Source organism: Rhinoderma darwinii, chromosome 2, assembly GCF_050947455.1.
Source record: "Rhinoderma darwinii isolate aRhiDar2 chromosome 2, aRhiDar2.hap1, whole genome shotgun sequence".
Classification (NCBI taxonomy): domain Eukaryota; kingdom Metazoa; phylum Chordata; class Amphibia; order Anura; family Rhinodermatidae; genus Rhinoderma; species Rhinoderma darwinii.
In genome coordinates, this window is record NC_134688.1 from 4,294,197 (window position 1) to 4,315,889 (window position 21,693).

Here is a 21,693-nt window from a genome sequence, read left to right on the forward strand (position 1 = left end):
GACTGTAGGACAGGTGAATACAATCTATTGTTCTCTGTTATCAGACATGTCAGGCTGGGGGAGGATGACTGTAGGAAGGTGAATACAATCTATTGTTCTCTGGTATCAGACATGGCAGGCTGGGGAGAGGATGACTGTAGGACAGGTGAATACAATCTATTGTTCTCTGTTATCAGACATGGCAGGCTGGGGGAGGATGACTGTAGGACAGGTGAATACAATCTATTGTTCTCTGTTATCAGACTGGGGAGGGAATGAATATACAAGAGACTCGGGGTTCTCGAGTGGAAGACCTCAGAAACATTTACAGCTGTATTGTAATAAGATGGGACTGATATCAGCCGCTCCTCTTATAACGCTGCTGTACTGTAATAAGATGGGACTGATATCAGCCGCTCCTGTTATAACACAGCTGTACACTCTGAATCTATTGCTTTGTATTCCCTATTCAGTCCCTGTTCCCGGGGGGCCCCCAGTTCTCATTAGACACATATAGGGCTGATTGAAATGTGTTATAAAGTTCCGAAGGAATCAGAGCGCTGGGGTCACGTGCACGCAGCAGGCAATGCCGCTTCCTTCTTATGACCATGTTCTGGTCGGTGCAGCCGGTCCTCGTAGTCACATGTCTTCTCCGACCTCTGCATTGTCTAGGTCGTCAGTAAAGGGCACATCTGGGTACGGGGGGCAGTCGTCCTCCGGGAGAATGCTCTTAAAACTATCAGGGTGGACAGTGACTTCAGAAGAATCCTTCCCGGAACTGACCGACTCCTGGTCGTAACTCTGGAAACTGTTCTTAACCTTCATTATGTAGCGGCTCAGCACATTTTCGTTTTCTTTCGGGGCGACGTGCGATCCGGTGTCCACCAGGGAACGTCTCAGGTGCTTCACCTCGGACTGCAGACGGATGACGTTCTTGTTCAGCTCTGTGATACGGTTCCCGAGATCTGCAGAAATAGAAGGTCACCGTCAGGAGACATCTTATAATACATCACTGATGGGGCAAGAAAAGCGGCCGGAAATAAAAACAGGAATTATAGGGGATGAAGTGTGCAGCAGCTGTGGCAGGAGGGGCCCTGAAGCCCCCGCAGCATCCGTGCCCAGTGGAGACGTCTCCAAGTCTGAGGACCTCGTCCTAACAGTTGGAGGGGACTGCTGATCGTCTCTTACAGGGACCGCTGATCGTCTCTTACAGGGACCGGTGACCACGTACCCTCCCATTGTCTACTAGATCCAGTCTGTGGCTACAAGTTGCTTCATCCTTTTTCTCCTCCCTGAAGATGAGACATTTATCTTTGGAAGGTCCTGGATACATAGGACAGTAGATGTAGCCATCTCCATAGGGGCTGGTATAGGCATGAGGACCCTAATGGGAGGCAATTCCCAGACAGTCCTGGCCCAATATAAACGGCAGTTTCGTCATAACCTTCTCCAAGATACAAGATGGAGGCTTCTGGAGGGGAGTGCTCAGGAGATGAACCGGGAGAGCCAAACAAGACCCTCAACCGGGTGGACTTGACTCCATGTGTCGGTGAAATCTGAGATTCCTTACATTTCCTCGAAGTCAATGAAGAGATGTCTTAGGAGTCGACATATAAGACCCGAGTTTGTCAGACTAAATAGTGAAAAGAGTCTCAGAGGGGGGCGCTCTGGCTTCTCATTCAGACGGATGTAATATGGCCGCATTTTAACGTCCGTGTTACGGCTGCCGGCCCGGCAAGACTGCGGATCCCTATGAAGCGGATAGTTTGGGTCATTGGATCTGCGGCTGTTTTATGGCCGTCTGAATGAGGCCTTAGGAGGAAGACGAAGGCTGATGAAGTATCTTTCCAATGGCACCGCCATTATTAAAAGCAGTAAGGACGAGCATGAACATTGATGACCCGTAGCCTTTCCTGCTCCGAGGGCCACATTCTCAAATTGTACTTCTTCTAAGGGGCCAAAATAAAACATAAGGGGTTATTGCCTCCTGACACGTTCATGGTACATAGACTGTATATTACATCAATGTCTGATAGATGGGGTTCCACTTTTGGGAGAATGGGGTCCTCTGCTCCCCTGTTTGGCCCCCCAGCGAGGAGACGGCTGTTACTCCTGTTTATAGGAGTTCGGGAAACAGTATGTTCACACGGAGTATTTTGGGGGAGGAATATCTGCCTCAAAATTCCGTTTGGAACTTTGAGGCAGATATTCCTCTCCCTGCACGCCGATTTTCGCGGCAATTATCGCGCCGTTTTTCGCCCGCGGCCATTGAGTGCCGCGGGCATGAAACAGCGAGATATACGCTTTCTCCTGCCTCCCCCGAAGATAGGGCATGTCGCTTCTTTTTCCCGCGAGGCAGTTTTACTGCTCGCGGGAAAAAGACGCCGACGCCTCCCATTGAAATCAATGGGAGGCGTTCTCGGGCCGTTTCTGCCGAGTTTTGCGACGCGGTTTCCCCGTCAAAAAACTCGGCAAAATACCCCGTGTGAACATAGAACATTTCATAACTGCCGTATACTATGATGAAGAGAGCGGCACGCCTGCTCCGACACCTCTGGAGCGCTGAAATCAGACAAATGTCCACACCGGTATCCCTTAAAAGTGCTGCTTCATAGAACCCCCCCACCCATAACAGTGCCAGTCACACATTGTCACCCCCATAACAGTGCAGGCCACAGAGTGCCCCCCCCCCCCCCCCACAACAGGGCAGGCCACAGAGTGCCCCCCAATAACAGTGCTAGTCACACATTGTCCCCTCATAACAGTGCAGGCCACAGAGTGCCCCCAAGGACAGGGCAGGCCACAGGTTGCCCCCCCCCCCATGACCGTGCAGGCCACGGGGTGCCCCCCATAATAGTGCAGGCCACAGGGTGCCACACACACATTGCCCCTGATAAAAGTGCAAGCCACACTATACCCCCATAACGGTCCCAAAAACTGCCCCCACAAAGCCCAGCTAGTAAAACAAGTAAACACGCCCAGATGTTACAAACACAAGACACGCCCAGATGTTACAAACACAAGACACGCCCAGATGTTACAAACACAAGACACGCCCAGATGTTACAAACACAAGACACGCCCAGATGTTAACACAAGACACGCCCAGTTGGAAATAAGAGAAAATACGCCCAGTTGTCCATTAGAAAGGCTCATTTGCATAAATATAAAATTGCTCATAACTTGGCCAAAAATGATCGTTTTTAAAAAAACAAAACGTTACTCTTATCTACATTGCAGCGCCGATCACATGCAATAGGAGACAGGGGTTAGAGAATCTGGTGACAGAACCTCTTTAAGTCGTTCTGAAGATTCCAAGAGAGAAGCAGCCACATTGCTGCTGCGGACACCTCACTTGTGGCTGATAAGGCTGAGTTCACACGTCGCGGATTTCACCTAGATTTTCAGCGCATATTTTACACTTTACAATGCAAAAGGTTGAGATCTGCGTCAAAACCGCAACAAAATCTGCGACAAATCCGCAACGTGTGAACTCAGCTTAAGAGGTGATTTTCCGGAGGTTACCCCCAACCTAGGACGCGGCGGAGCTGTCATGGGGATATGAGAAAATAGAAGATCAAATTCACTGGGTTTGTATTTTCTCTGAATAGAAAAGGAGGCGCCGACTTCTTTATCCTCCAGGTTTTCTTAAGGTGCCCATACACATTAGATGAAAGTCGGCCGAACGTTTTTGGTGGGACTGGATGACTATTGCGTATGGGGTAACATGCCCCATCTTCTGCTCCCATGGCGGAGCTGAGCGCACTTGTATAGGGGGAGTCGGGGGGGAAGAGCTAGCTAAAGTTTATGGGCCGCTCTACGTGATCCAGAAGAAGCAAAAACAAATCTGCTGTGAGCTCGATTATCAGGTATGAAGAAAAAAACCTGAATAAGACGATATCAAGGAATTTAAGAACGATCGTTTACAATCCAGAATCTACAACGTGCATGAGGGGTGGGGGATGGGTAAATATCTAAATCCTAACTGATCTCTAATCCTCTGTTACCTTTCCGTTTGGCTTCTTCAAACTCCCTTCGGGCCGTATCTATGTATCTCTGGACCAGAGCCTTGATCACCTGCAGGCGGTACGATGTACGACTCTCACCGAACGAGTCTCCGCCAACTCCCCTGTTGGACTGAATCAATGTAAAGACAATGTAACAGATGGAATAGAAACAGCAGGAAATAATGTATCACATGTGGAGCGCAGGGGGTGGGGGGGGTCCTGGCCACTTACGATTGTGGTGATCGGAGGATACTCTGGTTTCTTCTTGGGTTTGTAGCAGCATAAGAATCTGAAAATCCCTCTGCAATTATAATAAAGAACACGGGAGCTTCAGTCTTTACAGCATTTAAAGGTCAGTTCCACAATATTGTGTTTCAGCATCCGCGGAATATGGTAGAATGACAACTCTCCTGGAAAACTTTTTAGGAAATAGACATTGAAATATAATTTTTTGGCTGTTGTATGAAAGGAAAACTCTGATAGAAAAGCATCCGGTCCAACATCATTGGGTGTCAGACTTACCAAACCATCAATCCCCCCCACAGCCCCGTACATCACATTGGCAGAATCTGCGATGTCCGAGCAGATGACATTACTCGACGTGAGATCAGAGACCTGGAAGCCGTACCTGATAATGTAGAAGAGAGATTTAGGAGTAGGGATGATATTAAATGGAACCGGCAGGGTCAAGCCTTCTCGGAAATAGGAAAGATACAATTTGGAGCGAGCAAATTTCCATTCAACATCCGCATCATCCTATAGAGACAACATCGAGGGATCAGCTCCACACGGAGAGGACATATATATATATAATCAATTCTGAACAAATAACAGTAACACTAACAATCACCCTGTTACTGTATTATAGCATGATAGCGACTAAAAGGTTGTCACAGCTCCGCCCTTATATACAGTAACAGCTATTCATCTATTACTACTGACAACCAGCCTGTATATCATGTGTGAGAGGTTGTCACAGCCCCGCCCCCTGTTACTGACATCACTGATATATAATATAATTACATTGTGATTAGACATGAGATCCACACATCTTATATACAGTAACAGCTATTCATCTATTACTACTGACAACCTGCCTGTATATCATGTGTGAGAGGTTGTCACAGCCCCGCCCCCTGTACTGACATCACTGATATATAATATAATTACATTGTGATCAGACATGAGATCCACACATCTTATATACAGTAACAGCTATTCATCTATTACTACTGACAACCAGCCTGTATATCATGTGTGAGAGGTTGTCACAGCCCCGCCCCCTGTTACTGACATCACTGATATATAATATAATTACACTGTGATCAGACATGAGATCCACACATCTTATATACAGTCACAGCTATTCATCTATTACTACTGACAACCAGCCTGTATATCATGTGTGAGAGGTTGTCACAGCCCCGCCCCCTGTACTGACATCACTGATATATAATATAATTACACTGTGATCAGACATAAGATCCACACATCTTATATACAGTAACAGCTATTCATCTATTACTACTGACAACCAGCCTGTATATCATGTGTGAGAGGTTGTCACAGCCCCGCCCCCTGTTACTGACATCACTGATATATAATATAATTACACTGTGATCAGACATGAGATCTGCACATCTTATATACAGTAACAGCTATTCATCTATTACTACTGACAACCAGCCTGTATATCATGTGTGAGAGGTTGTCACAGCCCCGCCCCCTGTTACTGACATCACTGATATATAATATAATTACATTGTGATCAGACATGAGATCCGCACATCTTATATACAGTAACAGCTATTCATCTATTACTACTGACAACCAGCCTGTATATCATGTGTGAGAGGTTGTCACAGCTCCGCCCCCTGTTACTGACATCACTGATATATAATATAATTACACTGTGATCAGACATGAGATCCACACATCTTATATACAGTCACAGCTATCCATCTATTACTACTGACAACCAGCCCGTATATCATGTGTGAGAGGTTGTCACAGCCCCGCCCCCTGTTACTGGCATCACTGATATATAATATAATTACATTGTGATCAGACGTGAGATCCACACATCTTATATACAGTAACAGCTATTCATCTATTACTACTGACAACCAGCCTGTATATTATGTGTGAGAGGTTGTCACAGCTCCGCCCCCTGTTACTGACATCACTGATATATAATATAATTACATTGTGATCAGACATGAGATCCACACATCTTATATACAGTAACAGCTATTCATCTATTACTACTGACAACCAGCCTGTATATCATGTGTGAGAGGTTGTCACAGCCCCGCCCCTGTTACTCACATCACTGATATATAATATAATTACACTGTGATCAGACATGAGATCCACACATCTTATATACAGTAACTGCTATTCATCTATTACTACTGACAACCAGCCTGTATATCATGTGTGAGAGGTTGTCACAGCCCCGCCCCCTGTTACTGACATCACTGATATATAATATAATTACACTGTGATCAGACATGAGATCCACACATCTTATATACAGTAACAGCTATTCATCTATTACTACTGACAACCAGCCTGTATATCATGTGTGAGAGGTTGTCACAGCCCCGCCCCCTGTTACTGACATCACTGAACTGTAATAATAACATGGTATAATAAAGTCCTGCCCTGTGACTATACATAATTAAAGGATAAGTTCATCCAAAATGTATCTATAAGTAACTTCTCTGACATGAGGATGTAGCGCTCTCACCTCGATCTTCTGGAATGAGTTGGTGATCATAGCAATGAGCATGTTGAGCAGGACAATGACCATGATGATAGTAAAGAGACCATACAAGGCTCGGCCAGCAAACTCTGCCACCACATAGTGATTCATGTCCACAGACGTCCGCTCCACCATCTGAAACATGGTCCAGAAAAGGAACTGGAAGGTCTCATTAAAGCTGCAAAAAGCCAAAAGACACAACGAGACGTCGTAATAAATTATAAGCCGTTGACATGTATCATTGTTGTGTCCTATTATCCTAATGAAGATTGGGATCTCATGTACAGTCACGGACTATAGTCCACAGGTTTCAACTTGTAAGAGATAGGACTAGTCGCCTGTAATATTGTAGTATATGTGGGCAGCTTTATAGCAGATATAATGGCTGAGGTCTTCATCATATCTGACTTTTACTCATTCCTGTTAAAAATCATGACCAGAATTTTCTGTGCACACAAGAATCATTGGCTTTCCCTGCTGCAGACTGACATTGAGCTTGATGGCTAAATGTATTCTCTCCATTAGGGCATGACCACACATGGCGGAATTCCTCCGCAACTGTCCGCATCAATGCCGCACCTAATCCGGGTTGCGGATTACGGCTGCGGATCTGCACAAAATGTGCAGAAAATTGATGCGGACTAGCTGCTGCGGACTGCGGGAAAAGTGCTTCCCTTCTCCCTATCAGTGCAGGATAGAGAGAAGGGACAGCACTTTCCCTAGTGAAAGTAAAAGAAATTCATACTTACCGCCCGTTGTCTTGATGACGCGTCCCTCCTTCGGCATCCAGCCCGACCTCCCTGGATGACGCGCCAGTCCATGTGACCGCTGCAGCCTGTGCTTGGCCTGTGATTGGCTGCAGCCGTCACTTACACTGAAACGTCATCCTGGGAGGCCGGACTGGAGACAGAAACAGGGAGTTCTCGGTAAGTATGAACTTATATGTTTTTTTACAGATACATGTATATTGAGATCGGTAGTCACTGTCCCGGGTGCAGAAACAGTTACTGCCGATCGCTTAACTCTTTCAGCACCCTGGACAGTGACTATTTACTGACGTCTCCTAGCAACGCTCCCGTCATTACGGGAGCCCCATTGACTTCCTCAGTCTGGCTGTAGACCTAGAAATACATAGGTCCAGCCAGAATGAAGAAATGTCATGTTAAAAAACCAATACGCTCCGCACCACACATAACATGTGCATGACAGCTGCGGACTTCATTGCGGAACTTAGAATCTCCATTGAAGTCAATGGAGAAATTCCGCCATGAGTCCGCAACCAGTCCGCCACTGCTCCGCAACATCCCTTGCATGCTGCGGACACCAAATTCCGCTCCGCAGCCTATGCTCCGCAGCGGAATTGTACGCATCGTGTAAACGAACACTGCTAAATTAAAGTGAAAGTCAATGGAGAAACGGCTCCGCTGCGGATTAACGCTGCGGAGTGTCCGCAGCGGAATTTAAGTGAAAATCCGCCATGTGTGAACCCGCCCTTACTGATCACTGTGAGGCCGTGCAGCCATATCAGACCTCTGATGACTAAACGGAGGACACAAAGGAGCAATACTAACTGGTTTTAACCATTACACAATGGCAGGGCGATCGAATACATACTTGCCCAGTTTTTCTGCGTCGCTGTAGTTGACATAGATGTTGTTGAGCCCACATAGGAAGGCAGTGAGGATGATCATCAGGATAAACATGAACCTGGTCAAAGGAGACATGGTCATATTAGTTGTAGTAGTCGTTGGGTTATAACCAGAAGTTTTATAGGATTATTCCACCAATGGGGGTTTGAATCCATACAGGCAGTGAATGTAGCCATTGGGAGGGAAGATTTAGAAAAAGTCAATGTCATTGTTAATTCATATGGGAGTGTTCCAGTAATATAAAAACAGGTAAAATGTGGGAAGTACCGAAGGTCATCAAGAAGAAATTTGTGTCGAAGACCTAAAAAGAATGAAGGCTCGACTTTCTGACCTCTCATAAGCCTCAAACACAAACTTTACCCATTGTTTCTTAAAGGGGACTCCGAACTTTAGTAGTCTCCAGCAATAGACATGTCAGAAGATGACATCACTGGACAAAAGGTGGGGGGGATATTGCACCCCTTAATGACTTGCCACATATATCGTCCCCTCTATAAATCTACAAATAACCAGAGCAGAGAGAGGTCATATGACAGTCTTTCCTGGAGTCCTGACTCCTAAGAGGTTTAATAAGTCTTTAAAAAGTCAAAGGGGCGGAGCTTATTTCTGCTGTTGTGATTGGGTCTGCTGGAGATATGACATCATATCTAAAAGAAACCTCTTCTGGTGACCCAAAGGATCTTGGTTTGGTAGAGCTGCTCACCGTATCATGTCATCAATCATTTTGCCTATTGATATCTGCAGGGTCCCGAGGGTCTCATGGGCAGGAAGGATGTAAGCCAGACGTGTGAAGCTCAGCATACTGGTCATAGCAAACAAGACCTCAGCGATGAACTGTGGATCCTCCGTGTTCCAATCCGATCGACCTACAAAACAAATCCCAACGTTATAACCCATTTTACATTGACCCTAAAATGTCCCAATCTAAGACAATGTGGGATTATACATGTTACATAATATCCATAGAGGTTCAGGTGCTTGAGAGACACTAGTGAGGTCAAAGAGACCGGTACCTCCACCAATCATAATCTACGTGATGGGTCACCTGTTGTTGTATGGTCCCTGTCTAATCCCTAAAAACCATTACATAATAAAACACCATCCAAGTCTCCATCCAGCGCCTCACCGGACTTAGTGTAATAGAAGCAAATATCTGAATCAGGATCTTCATTGCAGGAAAAGTAACCCTTCACCGCCACCAGGATCCTCAGCGAGAACGACGCCAGATACATGCTGATAGTCACAATGTCCAGAAAGTTCCACCAGTCAAGGAAATAACTCCTCAGCCCCTCAATCCACACCTCCTTACACTCATGCCACAAGAAACCTGCAGAAACGATAAAGCAGTTATATTCTTGTACATAGGGGGCAGTATTATAGTAGTTATATACTTGTATATAGGGGCAGTATTATAGTAGTTATATTCTTGTATATAGGGGCAGTATTATAGTAGTTATATTCCTGTATATAGGAGCAGTATTATAGTAGTTATATTCTTGTATATAGGGGCAGTATTATAGTAGTTATATTCTTGTATATAGGGGCAGTATTATAGTAGTTATATACTTGTATATAGGGGCAGTATTATAGTAGTTATATTCTTGTATATAGGGACAGTATTATAGTAGTTATATTCTTGTATATAGGGGCAGTATTATAGTAGTTATATTCTTGTATATAGGGGGCAGTATTATAGTAGTTATATTCTTGTATATAGGAGCAGTATTATAGTAGTTATATTCTTGTATACAGGAGGCAGTATTATAGTAGTTATATTCTTGTATATAGGGGCAGTATTATAGTAGTTATAATCTTGTATATAGGGGGCAGTATTATAGTAGTTATATTCTTGTATATAGGAGCAGTATTATAGTAGTTATATTCTTGTATACAGGAGGAAGTATTATAGTAGTTATATTCTTGTATATAGGGGCAGTATTATAGTAGTTATATTCTTGTATATAGGGGCAGTATTATAGTAGTTATATTCTTGTATATAGGGGGCAGTATTATAGTAGTTATATTCTTGTATATAGGGGCAGTATTATAGTAGTTATAATCTTGTATATAGAGGGCAGTATTATAGTAGTTATATTCTTGTATATAGGAGCAGTATTATAGTAGTTATATTCTTGTATACAGGAGGCAGTATTATAGTAGTTATATTCTTGTATATAGGGGCAGTATTATAGTAGTTATATTCTTGTATATAGGGGCAGTATTATAGTAGTTATATTCTTGTATATAGGAGCAGTATTATAGTAGATATATTCTTGTATATAGGGACAGTATTATAGTAGATATATTCTTGTATATAGGGACAGTATTATAGTAGTTATATTCTTGTATATAGGGACAGTATTATAGTAGTTATATTCTTGTATATAGGGGGCAGTATTATAGTAGTTATATTCTTGTATATAGGAGGCAGTATTATAGTAGTTATATTCTTGTATATAGGTGGCAGTATTATAGTAGTTATAATCTTGTACATAGGGGGCAGTATTATAGTAGTTATATACTTGTATATAGGGGCAGTATTATAGTAGTTATATTCTTGTATATAGGGGCAGTATTATAGTAGTTATATTCCTGTATATAGGAGCAGTATTATAGTAGTTATATTCTTGTATATAGGGGCAGTATTATAGTAGTTATATTCTTGTATATAGGGGCAGTATTATAGTAGCTATATTCTTGTATATAGGGGGCAGTATTATAGTAGATATATTCTTGTATATAGGGACAGTATTATAGTAGTTATATTCTTGTATATAGGGGGCAGTATTATAGTAGTTATATTCTTGTATATAGGGGGCAGTATTCTAGTAGTTATATTCTTGTATATAGGGGGCAGTATTATAGTAGTTATATTCTTGTATATAGGTGGCAGTATTATAGTAGTTATATTCTTGTATATAGGGGCAGTATTATAGTAGTTATATTCTTGTATATAGGGGGCAGTATTATAGTAGTTATATTCTTGTATATAGGAGCAGTATTATAGTAGTTATATTCTTGTATATAGGGGCAGTATTATAGTAGTTATATTCTTGTATATAGGGGCAGTATTATAGTAGTTATATTCTTGTATATATGAGCAGTATTATAGTAGTTATATTCTTGTATATAAGGAGCAGTATTATAGTAGTTATATTCTTGTATATAGGGGGCAGTATTATTAGTAGTTATATTCTTGTATATAGAGGCAGTATTATAGCAGTTATATTCTTGTATATAGGGGCAGTATTATAGCAGTTATATTCTTGTATATAGGGGCAGTATTATAGCAGTTATATTCTTGTATATAGGAGCAGTATTATAGTAGTTATATTCTTGTATATAGGGGCAGTATTATAGTAGTTATATTCTTGTATATAGGGGCAGTATTATAGTAGTTATATTCTTGTATATAGGGGCAGTATTATAGTAGTTATATTCTTGTATATAGGGGCAGTATTATAGTAGTTATATTCTTGTATATAGGGGGCAGTATTATAGTAGTTATATTCTTGTATATAGGGACAGTATTATAGTAGTTATATTCTTGTATATAGGGGCAGTATTATAGTAGTTATATTCTTGTATATAGGGACAGTATTATAGTAGTTATATTCTTGTATATAGGGAGCAGTATTATAGTAGTTATATTCTTGTATATAGGGGGCAGTATTATAGTAGTTATATTCTTGTATATAGGAGCAGTATTATAGTAGTTATATTCTTGTATATAGGGGGCAGTATTATAGTAGTTATATTCTTGTATATAGGAGCAGTATTATAGTAGATATATTCTTGTATATAGGAGCAGTATTATAGTAGTTATATTCTTGTATATAGGGGGCAGTATTATAGTAGTTATATTCTTGTATATAGGGGCAGTATTATAGTAGTTATATTCTTGTATATAGGGGGCAGTATTCTAGTAGTTATATTCTTGTATATAGGGGGCAGTATTATATTAGTTATATTCTTGTATAGAGGTGGCAGTATTATAGTAGTTATATTCTTGTATATAGGAGGCAGTATTATAGTAGTTATATTCTTGTATATAGGGGCAGTATTATAGTAGTTATATGCTTGTATATAGGGGGCAGTATTATAGTAGTTATATTCTTGTATATAGGAGCAGTATTATAGTAGTTATATTCTTGTATATAGGGGGCAGTATTATAGTAGTTATATTCTTGTATATAGGGACAGTATTATAGTAGTTATATTCTTGTATATAGGGGGCAGTATTATAGTAGTTATATTCTTGTATATAGGGGCAGTATTATAGTAGTTAGATTCTTGTATATAGGGGCAGTATTATAGTAGTTATATTCTTGTATATAGGAGGCAGTATTATAGTAGTTGTATTCTTGTATATAGGGGCGGTATTATAGTAGTTATATTCTTGTATATAGGGGGCAGTATTATAGTAGTTATATTCTTGTATATAGGAGCAGTATTATAGTAGTTATATTCTTGTATATAGGGGCAGTATTATAGTAGATATATTCTTGTATATAGGGAGCAGTATTATAGTAGTTATATTCTTGTATATAGGAGCAGTATAATAGTAGTTATATTCTTGTATATAGGGGCAGTATTATAGTAGTTATATTCTTGTATATAGGAGGCAGTATTATAGTAGTTATATTCTTGTATATAGGGGCAGTATTATAGTAGTTATATTCTTGTATATAGAAGCAGTATTATAGTAGTTATATTCTTGTATATAGGGGCAGTATTATAGTAGTTATATTCTTGTATATAGGGGCAGTATTATAGTAGTTATATTCTTGCATATAGGGGCAGTATTATAGTAGTTATATTCTTGTATATAGAGGCAGTATTATAGTAGTTATACTCTTGTATATAGGGGCAGTATTATAGTAGTTATATTCTTGTATATAGGGGGCAGTGTTATAGTAGTTATATTCTTGTATATAGGAGCAGTATTATAGTAGTTATATTCTTGTATATAGGGGGCAGTATTATAGTAGTTATATTCTTGTATATAAGGGCAGTATTATAGTAGTTATATTCTTGTATATAGGGGCAGTATTATAGTAGTTATATTCTTGTATATAGTGGCAGTAATATAGTAGTTATATTCTTGTATATAGAGGCAGTATTATAGTAGTTATATTCTTGTATATAGGGGGCAGTATTATAGTAGTTATATTCTTGTATATAGGAGCAGTATTATAGTAGTTGTATTCTTGTATATAGGGGCAGTATTATAGTAGTTATATTCTTGTATATAAGGGGCAGTATTATAGTAGTTATATTATTGTATATAGGGGGCAGTATTAGGGCATGACCACACGTGGCGGATTTCCTCCGCAAGTGTCCGCATCAATGCCGCACAGAATCTGCGTTGCAGATTCTGCTGCGGATCTGCACAAAATGTGCAGAAAATTGATGCGGACTAGCTGCTGCGGACTGCGGGAAAAGTGCTTCCCTTCTCCCTATCAGTGCAGGATAGAGAGAAGGGACAGCACTTTCCCTAGTGAAAGTAAACGAATTTCATACTTACCGGCCGTTGTCTTGGTGACGCGTCCCTCTTTCGGCATCCAGCCCGACCTCCCTGGATGACGCGCCAGTCCATGTGACTGCTGCAGCCTGTGCTTGGCCTGTGATTAGCTGCAGCCGTCACTTAGACTGAAACGTCATCCTGGGAGGCCGGACTGGAGACAGAAGCAGGGAGTTCTCGGTAAGTATGAACTTCATTTTTTTTTACAGATACATGTATATTGGGATCGGTAGTCACTGTCCCGGGTGCAGAAACAGTTACTGCCGATCGCTTAACTCTTTCAGCACCCTGGACAGTGACTATTTACAGACGTCTCCTAGCAACGCTCCCGTCATTACGGGAGCCCCATTGACTTCCTCAGTCTGGCTGTAGACCTAGAAATACATAGGTCCAGCCAGAATGAAGAAATGTCAAGTTAAAAAAGCAAGACGCATCCGCAGCACACATAACATGTGCATGACATCTGCGGACTTCATTGCGGAAATTAGAATCTCCATTGAAGTCAATGGAGAAATTCCGCCATGAGTCCGCCACTGCTCCGCAACAGACAGAGCATGCTGCGGACACCAAATTCCGCTCCGCAGCCTATGCTCCGGAGCGGAATTTTACGCATCGTCTAAACGAACACTGCTAAATTAAAGTGAAAGTCAATGGACAAACGGCTCCGCTGCGGATTAACGCTGCGGAGTGTCCGCAGCGGAATTTAAGTGAAATTCCGCCACGTGTGAACCCAGCCTTATAGTAGTTATATTCTTGTATATAGGAGGCAGTATTATAGTAGTTATATTCTTGTATATAGGGGCAGTATTATAGTAGTTATATTCTTGTATATAGGGGCAGTATTATAGTAGTTATATTCTTGTATATAGGGGGCAGTATTATAGTAGTTATATTCTTGTATATAGGGGCAGTATTATAGTATTTATATTCTTGTATATAGGGAGCAGTATTATAGTAGTTATATTCTTGTATATAGGGGGCAGTATTATAGTAGTTATATTCTTGTATATAGGAGCAGTATTATAGTAGATATATTCTTGTATATAGGAGCAGTATTATAGTAGTTATATTCTTGTATATAGGGGGCAGTATTATAGTAGTTATATTCTTGTATATAGGAGCAGTATTATAGTAGTTATATTCCTGTATATAGAGGCAGTATTATAGTAGTTATATTCTTGTATATAGGGGCAGTATTATAGTAGTTATATTCTTGTATATAGGGGGCAGTATTCTAGTAGTTATATTCTTGTATATAGGGGGCAGTATTATAGTAGTTATATTCTTGTATATAGGTGGCAGTATTATAGTAGTTATATTCTTGTATATAGGAGGCAGAATTAAAGTAGTTATATTCTTGTATATAGGGGCAGTATTATAGTAGTTATATTCTTGTATATAGGGGGCAGTATTATAGTAGTTATATTCTTGTATATAGGAGCAGTATTATAGTAGTTATATTCTTGTATATAGGGGCAGTATTATAGTAGTTATATTCTTGTATATAGGACCAGTATTATAGTAGTTATATTCTTGTATATAGGGCCAGTATTATAGTAGTTATATTCTTGTATATAGGGAGCAGTATTATAGTAGTTATATTCTTGTATATAGGGGGCAGTATTATTAGTAGTTATATTCTTGTATATAGGGGGCAGTATTATAGTAGTTATATTCTTGTATATAGGAGCAGTATTATAGTAGTTATATTCTTGTATATAGGGGGCAGTATTATAGTAGTTATATTCTTGTATATAGGGACAGTATTATAGTAGTTATATTCTTGTATATAGGGGGCAGTATTATAGTAGTTATATTCTTGTATATAGGGGCAGTATTATAGTAGTTAGATTCTTGTATATAGGGGCAGTATTATAGTAGTTATATTCTTGTATATAGGGGCAGTATTATAGTAGTTGTATTCTTGTATATAGGGGCAGTATTATAGTAGTTATATTCTTGTATATAAGGGGCAGTATTATAGTAGTTATATTCTTGTATATAGGGAGCAGTATTATAGTAGTTATATTATTGTATATAGGGGGCAGTATTATAGTAGTTATATTGTTGTATATAGGAGGCAGTATTATAGTAGTTATATTCTTGTAAATAGGTGGCAGTATTATAGTGGTTATATTCTTGTATATAGGGGGCAGTATTCTAGTAGTTATATTCTTGTATATAGGGGGCAGTATTCTAGTAGTTATATTCTTGTATATAGGAGCAGTATTCTAGTAGTTATATTCTTGTATATAGGAGCAGTATTATAGTAGTTATATTCTTGTATATAGGAGGCAGTATTATAGTAGTTATATTCTTGTATATAGGGGCAGTATTATAGTAGTTATATTCTTGTATATAGGGGCAGTATTATAGTAGTTATATTCTTGTATATAGGGGCAGTATTATAGTAGTTATATTCTTGTATATAGGGGGCAGTATTATAGTAGTTATATTCTTGTATATAGGGGCAGTATTATAGTATTTATATTCTTGTATATAGGGAGCAGTATTATAGTAGTTATATTCTTGTATATAGGGGGCAGTATTATAGTAGTTATATTCTTGTATATAGGAGCAGTATTATAGTAGATATATTCTTGTATATAGGAGCAGTATTATAGTAGTTATATTCTTGTATATAGGGGGCAGTATTATAGTAGTTATATTCTTGTATATAGGAGCAGTATTATAGTAGTTATATTCCTGTATATAGAGGCAGTATTATAGTAGTTATATTCTTGTATATAGGGGCAGTATTATAGTAGTTATATTCTTGTATATAGGGGGCAGTATTCTAGTAGTTATATTCTTGTATATAGGGGGCAGTATTATAGTAGTTATATTCTTGTATATAGGTGGCAGTATTATAGTAGTTATATTCTTGTATATAGGAGGCAGAATTAAAGTAGTTATATTCTTGTATATAGGGGCAGTATTATAGTAGTTATATTCTTGTATATAGGAGCAGTATTATAGTAGTTATATTCTTGTATATAGGAGCAGTATTATAGTAGTTATATTCTTGTATATAGGGGGCAGTATTATAGTAGTTATATTCTTGTATATAGGGACAGTATTATAGTAGTTATATTCTTGTATATAGGGGGCAGTATTATAGTAGTTATATTCTTGTATATAGGGGCAGTATTATAGTAGTTAGATTCTTGTATATAGGGGCAGTATTATAGTAGTTAGATTCTTGTATATAGGGGCAGTATTATAGTAGTTGTATTCTTGTATATAGGGGCAGTATTATAGTAGTTATATTCTTGTATATAAGGGGCAGTATTATAGTAGTTATATTCTTGTATATAGGGAGCAGTATTATAGTAGTTATATTATTGTATATAGGGGGCAGTATTATAGTAGTTATATTGTTGTATATAGGAGGCAGTATTATAGTAGTTATATTCTTGTAAATAGGTGGCAGTATTATAGTGGTTATATTCTTGTATATAGGGGGCAGTATTCTAGTAGTTATATTCTTGTATATAGGGGGCAGTATTCTAGTAGTTATATTCTTGTATATAGGAGCAGTATTCTAGTAGTTATATTCTTGTATATAGGAGCAGTATTATAGTAGTTATATTCTTGTATATAGGAGGCAGTATTATAGTAGTTATATTCTTGTATATAGGGGCAGTATTATAGTAGTTATATTCTTGTATATAGGGGCAGTATTATAGTAGTTATATTCTTGTATATAGGGGGCAGTATTATAGTAGTTATATTCTTGTATATAGGGGCAGTATTATAGTATTTATATTCTTGTATATAGGGAGCAGTATTATAGTAGTTATATTCTTGTATATAGGGGGCAGTATTATAGTAGTTATATTCTTGTATATAGGAGCAGTATTATAGTAGATATATTCTTGTATATAGGAGCAGTATTATAGTAGTTATATTCTTGTATATAGGGGGCAGTATTATAGTAGTTATATTCTTGTATATAGGAGCAGTATTATAGTAGATATATTCTTGTATATAGGAGCAGTATTATAGTAGTTATATTCCTGTATATAGAGGCAGTATTATAGTAGTTATATTCTTGTATATAGGGGCAGTATTATAGTAGTTATATTCTTGTATATAGGGGGCAGTATTCTAGTAGTTATATTCTTGTATATAGGGGGCAGTATTATAGTAGTTATATTCTTGTATATAGGGGGCAGTATTATAGTAGTTATATTCTTGTATATAGGAGCAGTATTATAGTAGTTATATTCTTGTATGTAGGAGCAGTATTATAGTAGTTATATTCTTGTATATAGGGGCAGTATTATAGTAGTTATATTCTTGTATATAGGACCAGTATTATAGTAGTTATATTCTTGTATATAGGGAGCAGTATTATAGTAGTTATATTCTTGTATATAGGGGGCAGTATTATTAGTAGTTATATTCTTGTATATAGGGGGCAGTATTATAGTAGTTATATTCTTGTATATAGGAGCAGTATTATAGTAGTTATATTCTTGTATATAGGGGGCAGTATTATAGTAGTTATATTCTTGTATATAGGGACAGTATTATAGTAGTTATATTCTTGTATATAGGGGGCAGTATTATAGTAGTTATATTCTTGTATATAGGGGCAGTATTATAGTAGTTAGATTCTTGTATATAGGGGCAGTATTATAGTAGTTAGATTCTTGTATATAGGGGCAGTATTATAGTAGTTGTATTCTTGTATATAGGGGCAGTATTATAGTAGTTATATTCTTGTATATAAGGGGCAGTATTATAGTAGTTATATTCTTGTATATAGGGAGCAGTATTATAGTAGTTATATTATTGTATATAGGGGGCAGTATTATAGTAGTTATATTGTTGTATATAGGAGGCAGTATTATAGTAGTTATATTCTTGTAAATAGGTGGCAGTATTATAGTAGTTATATTCTTGTATATAGGGGGCAGTATTCTAGTAGTTATATTCTTGTATATAGGGGGCAGTATTCTAGTAGTTATATTCTTGTATATAGGGGGCAGTATTATAGTAGTTATATTCTTGTATATAGGTGGCAGTATTATAGTAGTTATATTCTTGTATATAGAAGGCAGTATTATAGTAGTTATATTCTTGTATATAGGGGCAGTATTATAGTAGTTATATTCTTGTATATAGGGGGCAGTATTATAGTAGTTATATTCTTGTATATAGGAGCAGTATTATAGTAGTTATATTCTTGTATATAGGGGCAGTATTATAGTAGTTATATTCTTGTATATAGGGGCAGTATTATAGTAGTTATATTCTTGTATATAGGAGCAGTATTATAGTAGTTATATTCTTGTATATAGGGGCAGTATTATAGTAGTTATATTCTTGTATATAGGGGCAGTATTATAGTAGTTATATTCTTGTATATAGGGGGCAGTATTATAGTAGTTATATTCTTGTATATAGGGGCAGTATTATAGTATTTATATTCTTGTATATAGGGGCAGTATTATAGTAGTTATATTCTTGTATATAGGGGGCAGTATTCTAGTAGTTATATTCTTGTATATAGGGGGCAGTATTCTAGTAGTTATATTCTTGTATATAGGAGCAGTATTCTAGTAGTTATATTCTTGTATATAGGAGCAGTATTATAGTAGTTATATTCTTGTATATAGGAGGCAGTATTATAGTAGTTATATTCTTGTATATAGGGGCAGTATTATAGTAGTTATATTCTTGTATATAGGGGCAGTATTATAGTAGTTATATTCTTGTATATAGGGGGCAGTATTATAGTAGTTATATTCTTGTATATAGGGGCAGTATTATAGTATTTATATTCTTGTATATAGGGAGCAGTATTATAGTAGTTATATTCTTGTATATAGGGGGCAGTATTATAGTAGTTATATTCTTGTATATAGGAGCAGTATTATAGTAGATATATTCTTGTATATAGGAGCAGTATTATAGTAGTTATATTCTTGTATATAGGGGGCAGTATTATAGTAGTTATATTCTTGTATATAGGAGCAGTATTATAGTAGATATATTCTTGTATATAGGAGCAGTATTATAGTAGTTATATTCCTGTATATAGAGGCAGTATTATAGTAGTTATATTCTTGTATATAGGGGCAGTATTATAGTAGTTATATTCTTGTATATAGGGGGCAGTATTCTAGTAGTTATATTCTTGTATATAGGGGGCAGTATTATAGTAGTTATATTCTTGTATATAGGGGGCAGTATTATAGTAGTTATATTCTTGTATATAGGAGCAGTATTATAGTAGTTATATTCTTGTATGTAGGAGCAGTATTATAGTAGTTATATTCTTGTATATAGGGGCAGTATTATAGTAGTTATATTCTTGTATATAGGACCAGTATTATAGTAGTTATATTCTTGTATATAGGGAGCAGTATTATAGTAGTTATATTCTTGTATATAGGGGGCAGTATTATTAGTAGTTATATTCTTGTATATAGGGGGCAGTATTATAGTAGTTATATTCTTGTATATAGGAGCAGTATTATAGTAGTTATATTCTTGTATATAGGGGGCAGTATTATAGTAGTTATATTCTTGTATATAGGGACAGTATTATAGTAGTTATATTCTTGTATATAGGGGGCAGTATTATAGTAGTTATATTCTTGTATATAGGGGCAGTATTATAGTAGTTAGATTCTTGTATATAGGGGCAGTATTATAGTAGTTAGATTCTTGTATATAGGGGCAGTATTATAGTAGTTGTATTCTTGTATATAGGGGCAGTATTATAGTAGTTATATTCTTGTATATAAGGGGCAGTATTATAGTAGTTATATTCTTGTATATAGGGAGCAGTATTATAGTAGTTATATTATTGTATATAGGGGGCAGTATTATAGTAGTTATATTGTTGTATATAGGAGGCAGTATTATAGTAGTTATATTCTTGTAAATAGGTGGCAGTATTATAGTAGTTATATTCTTGTATATAGGGGGCAGTATTCTAGTAGTTATATTCTTGTATATAGGGGGCAGTATTCTAGTAGTTATATTCTTGTATATAGGGGGCAGTATTATAGTAGTTATATTCTTGTATATAGGTGGCAGTATTATAGTAGTTATATTCTTGTATATAGAAGGCAGTATTATAGTAGTTATATTCTTGTATATAGGGGCAGTATTATAGTAGTTATATTCTTGTATATAGGGGGCAGTATTATAGTAGTTATATTCTTGTATATAGGAGCAGTATTATAGTAGTTATATTCTTGTATATAGGGGCAGTATTATAGTAGTTATATTCTTGTATATAGGGGCAGTATTATAGTAGTTATATTCTTGTATATAGGAGCAGTATTATAGTAGTTATATTCTTGTATATAGGGGCAGTATTATAGTAGTTATATTCTTGTATATAGGGGCAGTATTATAGTAGTTATATTCTTGTATATAGGGGGCAGTATTATAGTAGTTATATTCTTGTATATAGGGGCAGTATTATAGTATTTATATTCTTGTATATAGGGGCAGTATTATAGTAGTTATATTCTTGTATATAGGGACAGTATTATAGTAGTTATATTCTTGTATATAGGGAGCAGTATTATAGTAGTTATATTCTTGTATATAGGGGGCAGTATTATAGTAGTTATATTCTTGTATATAGGGGGCAGTATTATAGTAGTTATATTCTTGTATATAGGAGCAGTATTATAGTAGATATATTCTTGTATATAGGAGCAGTATTATAGTAGTTATATTCCTGAATATAGAGGCAGTATTATAATAGTTATATTCTTGTATATAGGGGCAGTATTA

At 37.4% G+C, this 21,693-nt stretch overlaps 1 protein-coding gene across 1 annotated transcript in view; it reads right to left on the reverse strand.

Annotated features, from left to right (window-relative positions):
* Positions 1–546: 546 nt before the first annotated feature.
* The window catches only part of LOC142740326 (short transient receptor potential channel 2-like), a 66,078-nt gene continuing 44,931 nt past the window's right edge, over positions 547–21,693 (reverse strand). Inside the window, exons 6-13 of the mRNA XM_075849873.1 lie at positions 9,529–9,729; positions 9,106–9,268; positions 8,368–8,460; positions 6,739–6,931; positions 4,615–4,742; positions 4,218–4,287; positions 3,987–4,116; positions 547–944 (exon numbers count right to left, since the gene is read on the reverse strand). Coding sequence (XP_075705988.1) covers positions 619–944; positions 3,987–4,116; positions 4,218–4,287; positions 4,615–4,742; positions 6,739–6,931; positions 8,368–8,460; positions 9,106–9,268; positions 9,529–9,729 — 1,304 coding nt within the window. The 3' untranslated portion in view covers positions 547–618. The remainder of the gene's footprint in view (positions 945–3,986; positions 4,117–4,217; positions 4,288–4,614; positions 4,743–6,738; positions 6,932–8,367; positions 8,461–9,105; positions 9,269–9,528; positions 9,730–21,693) is intronic.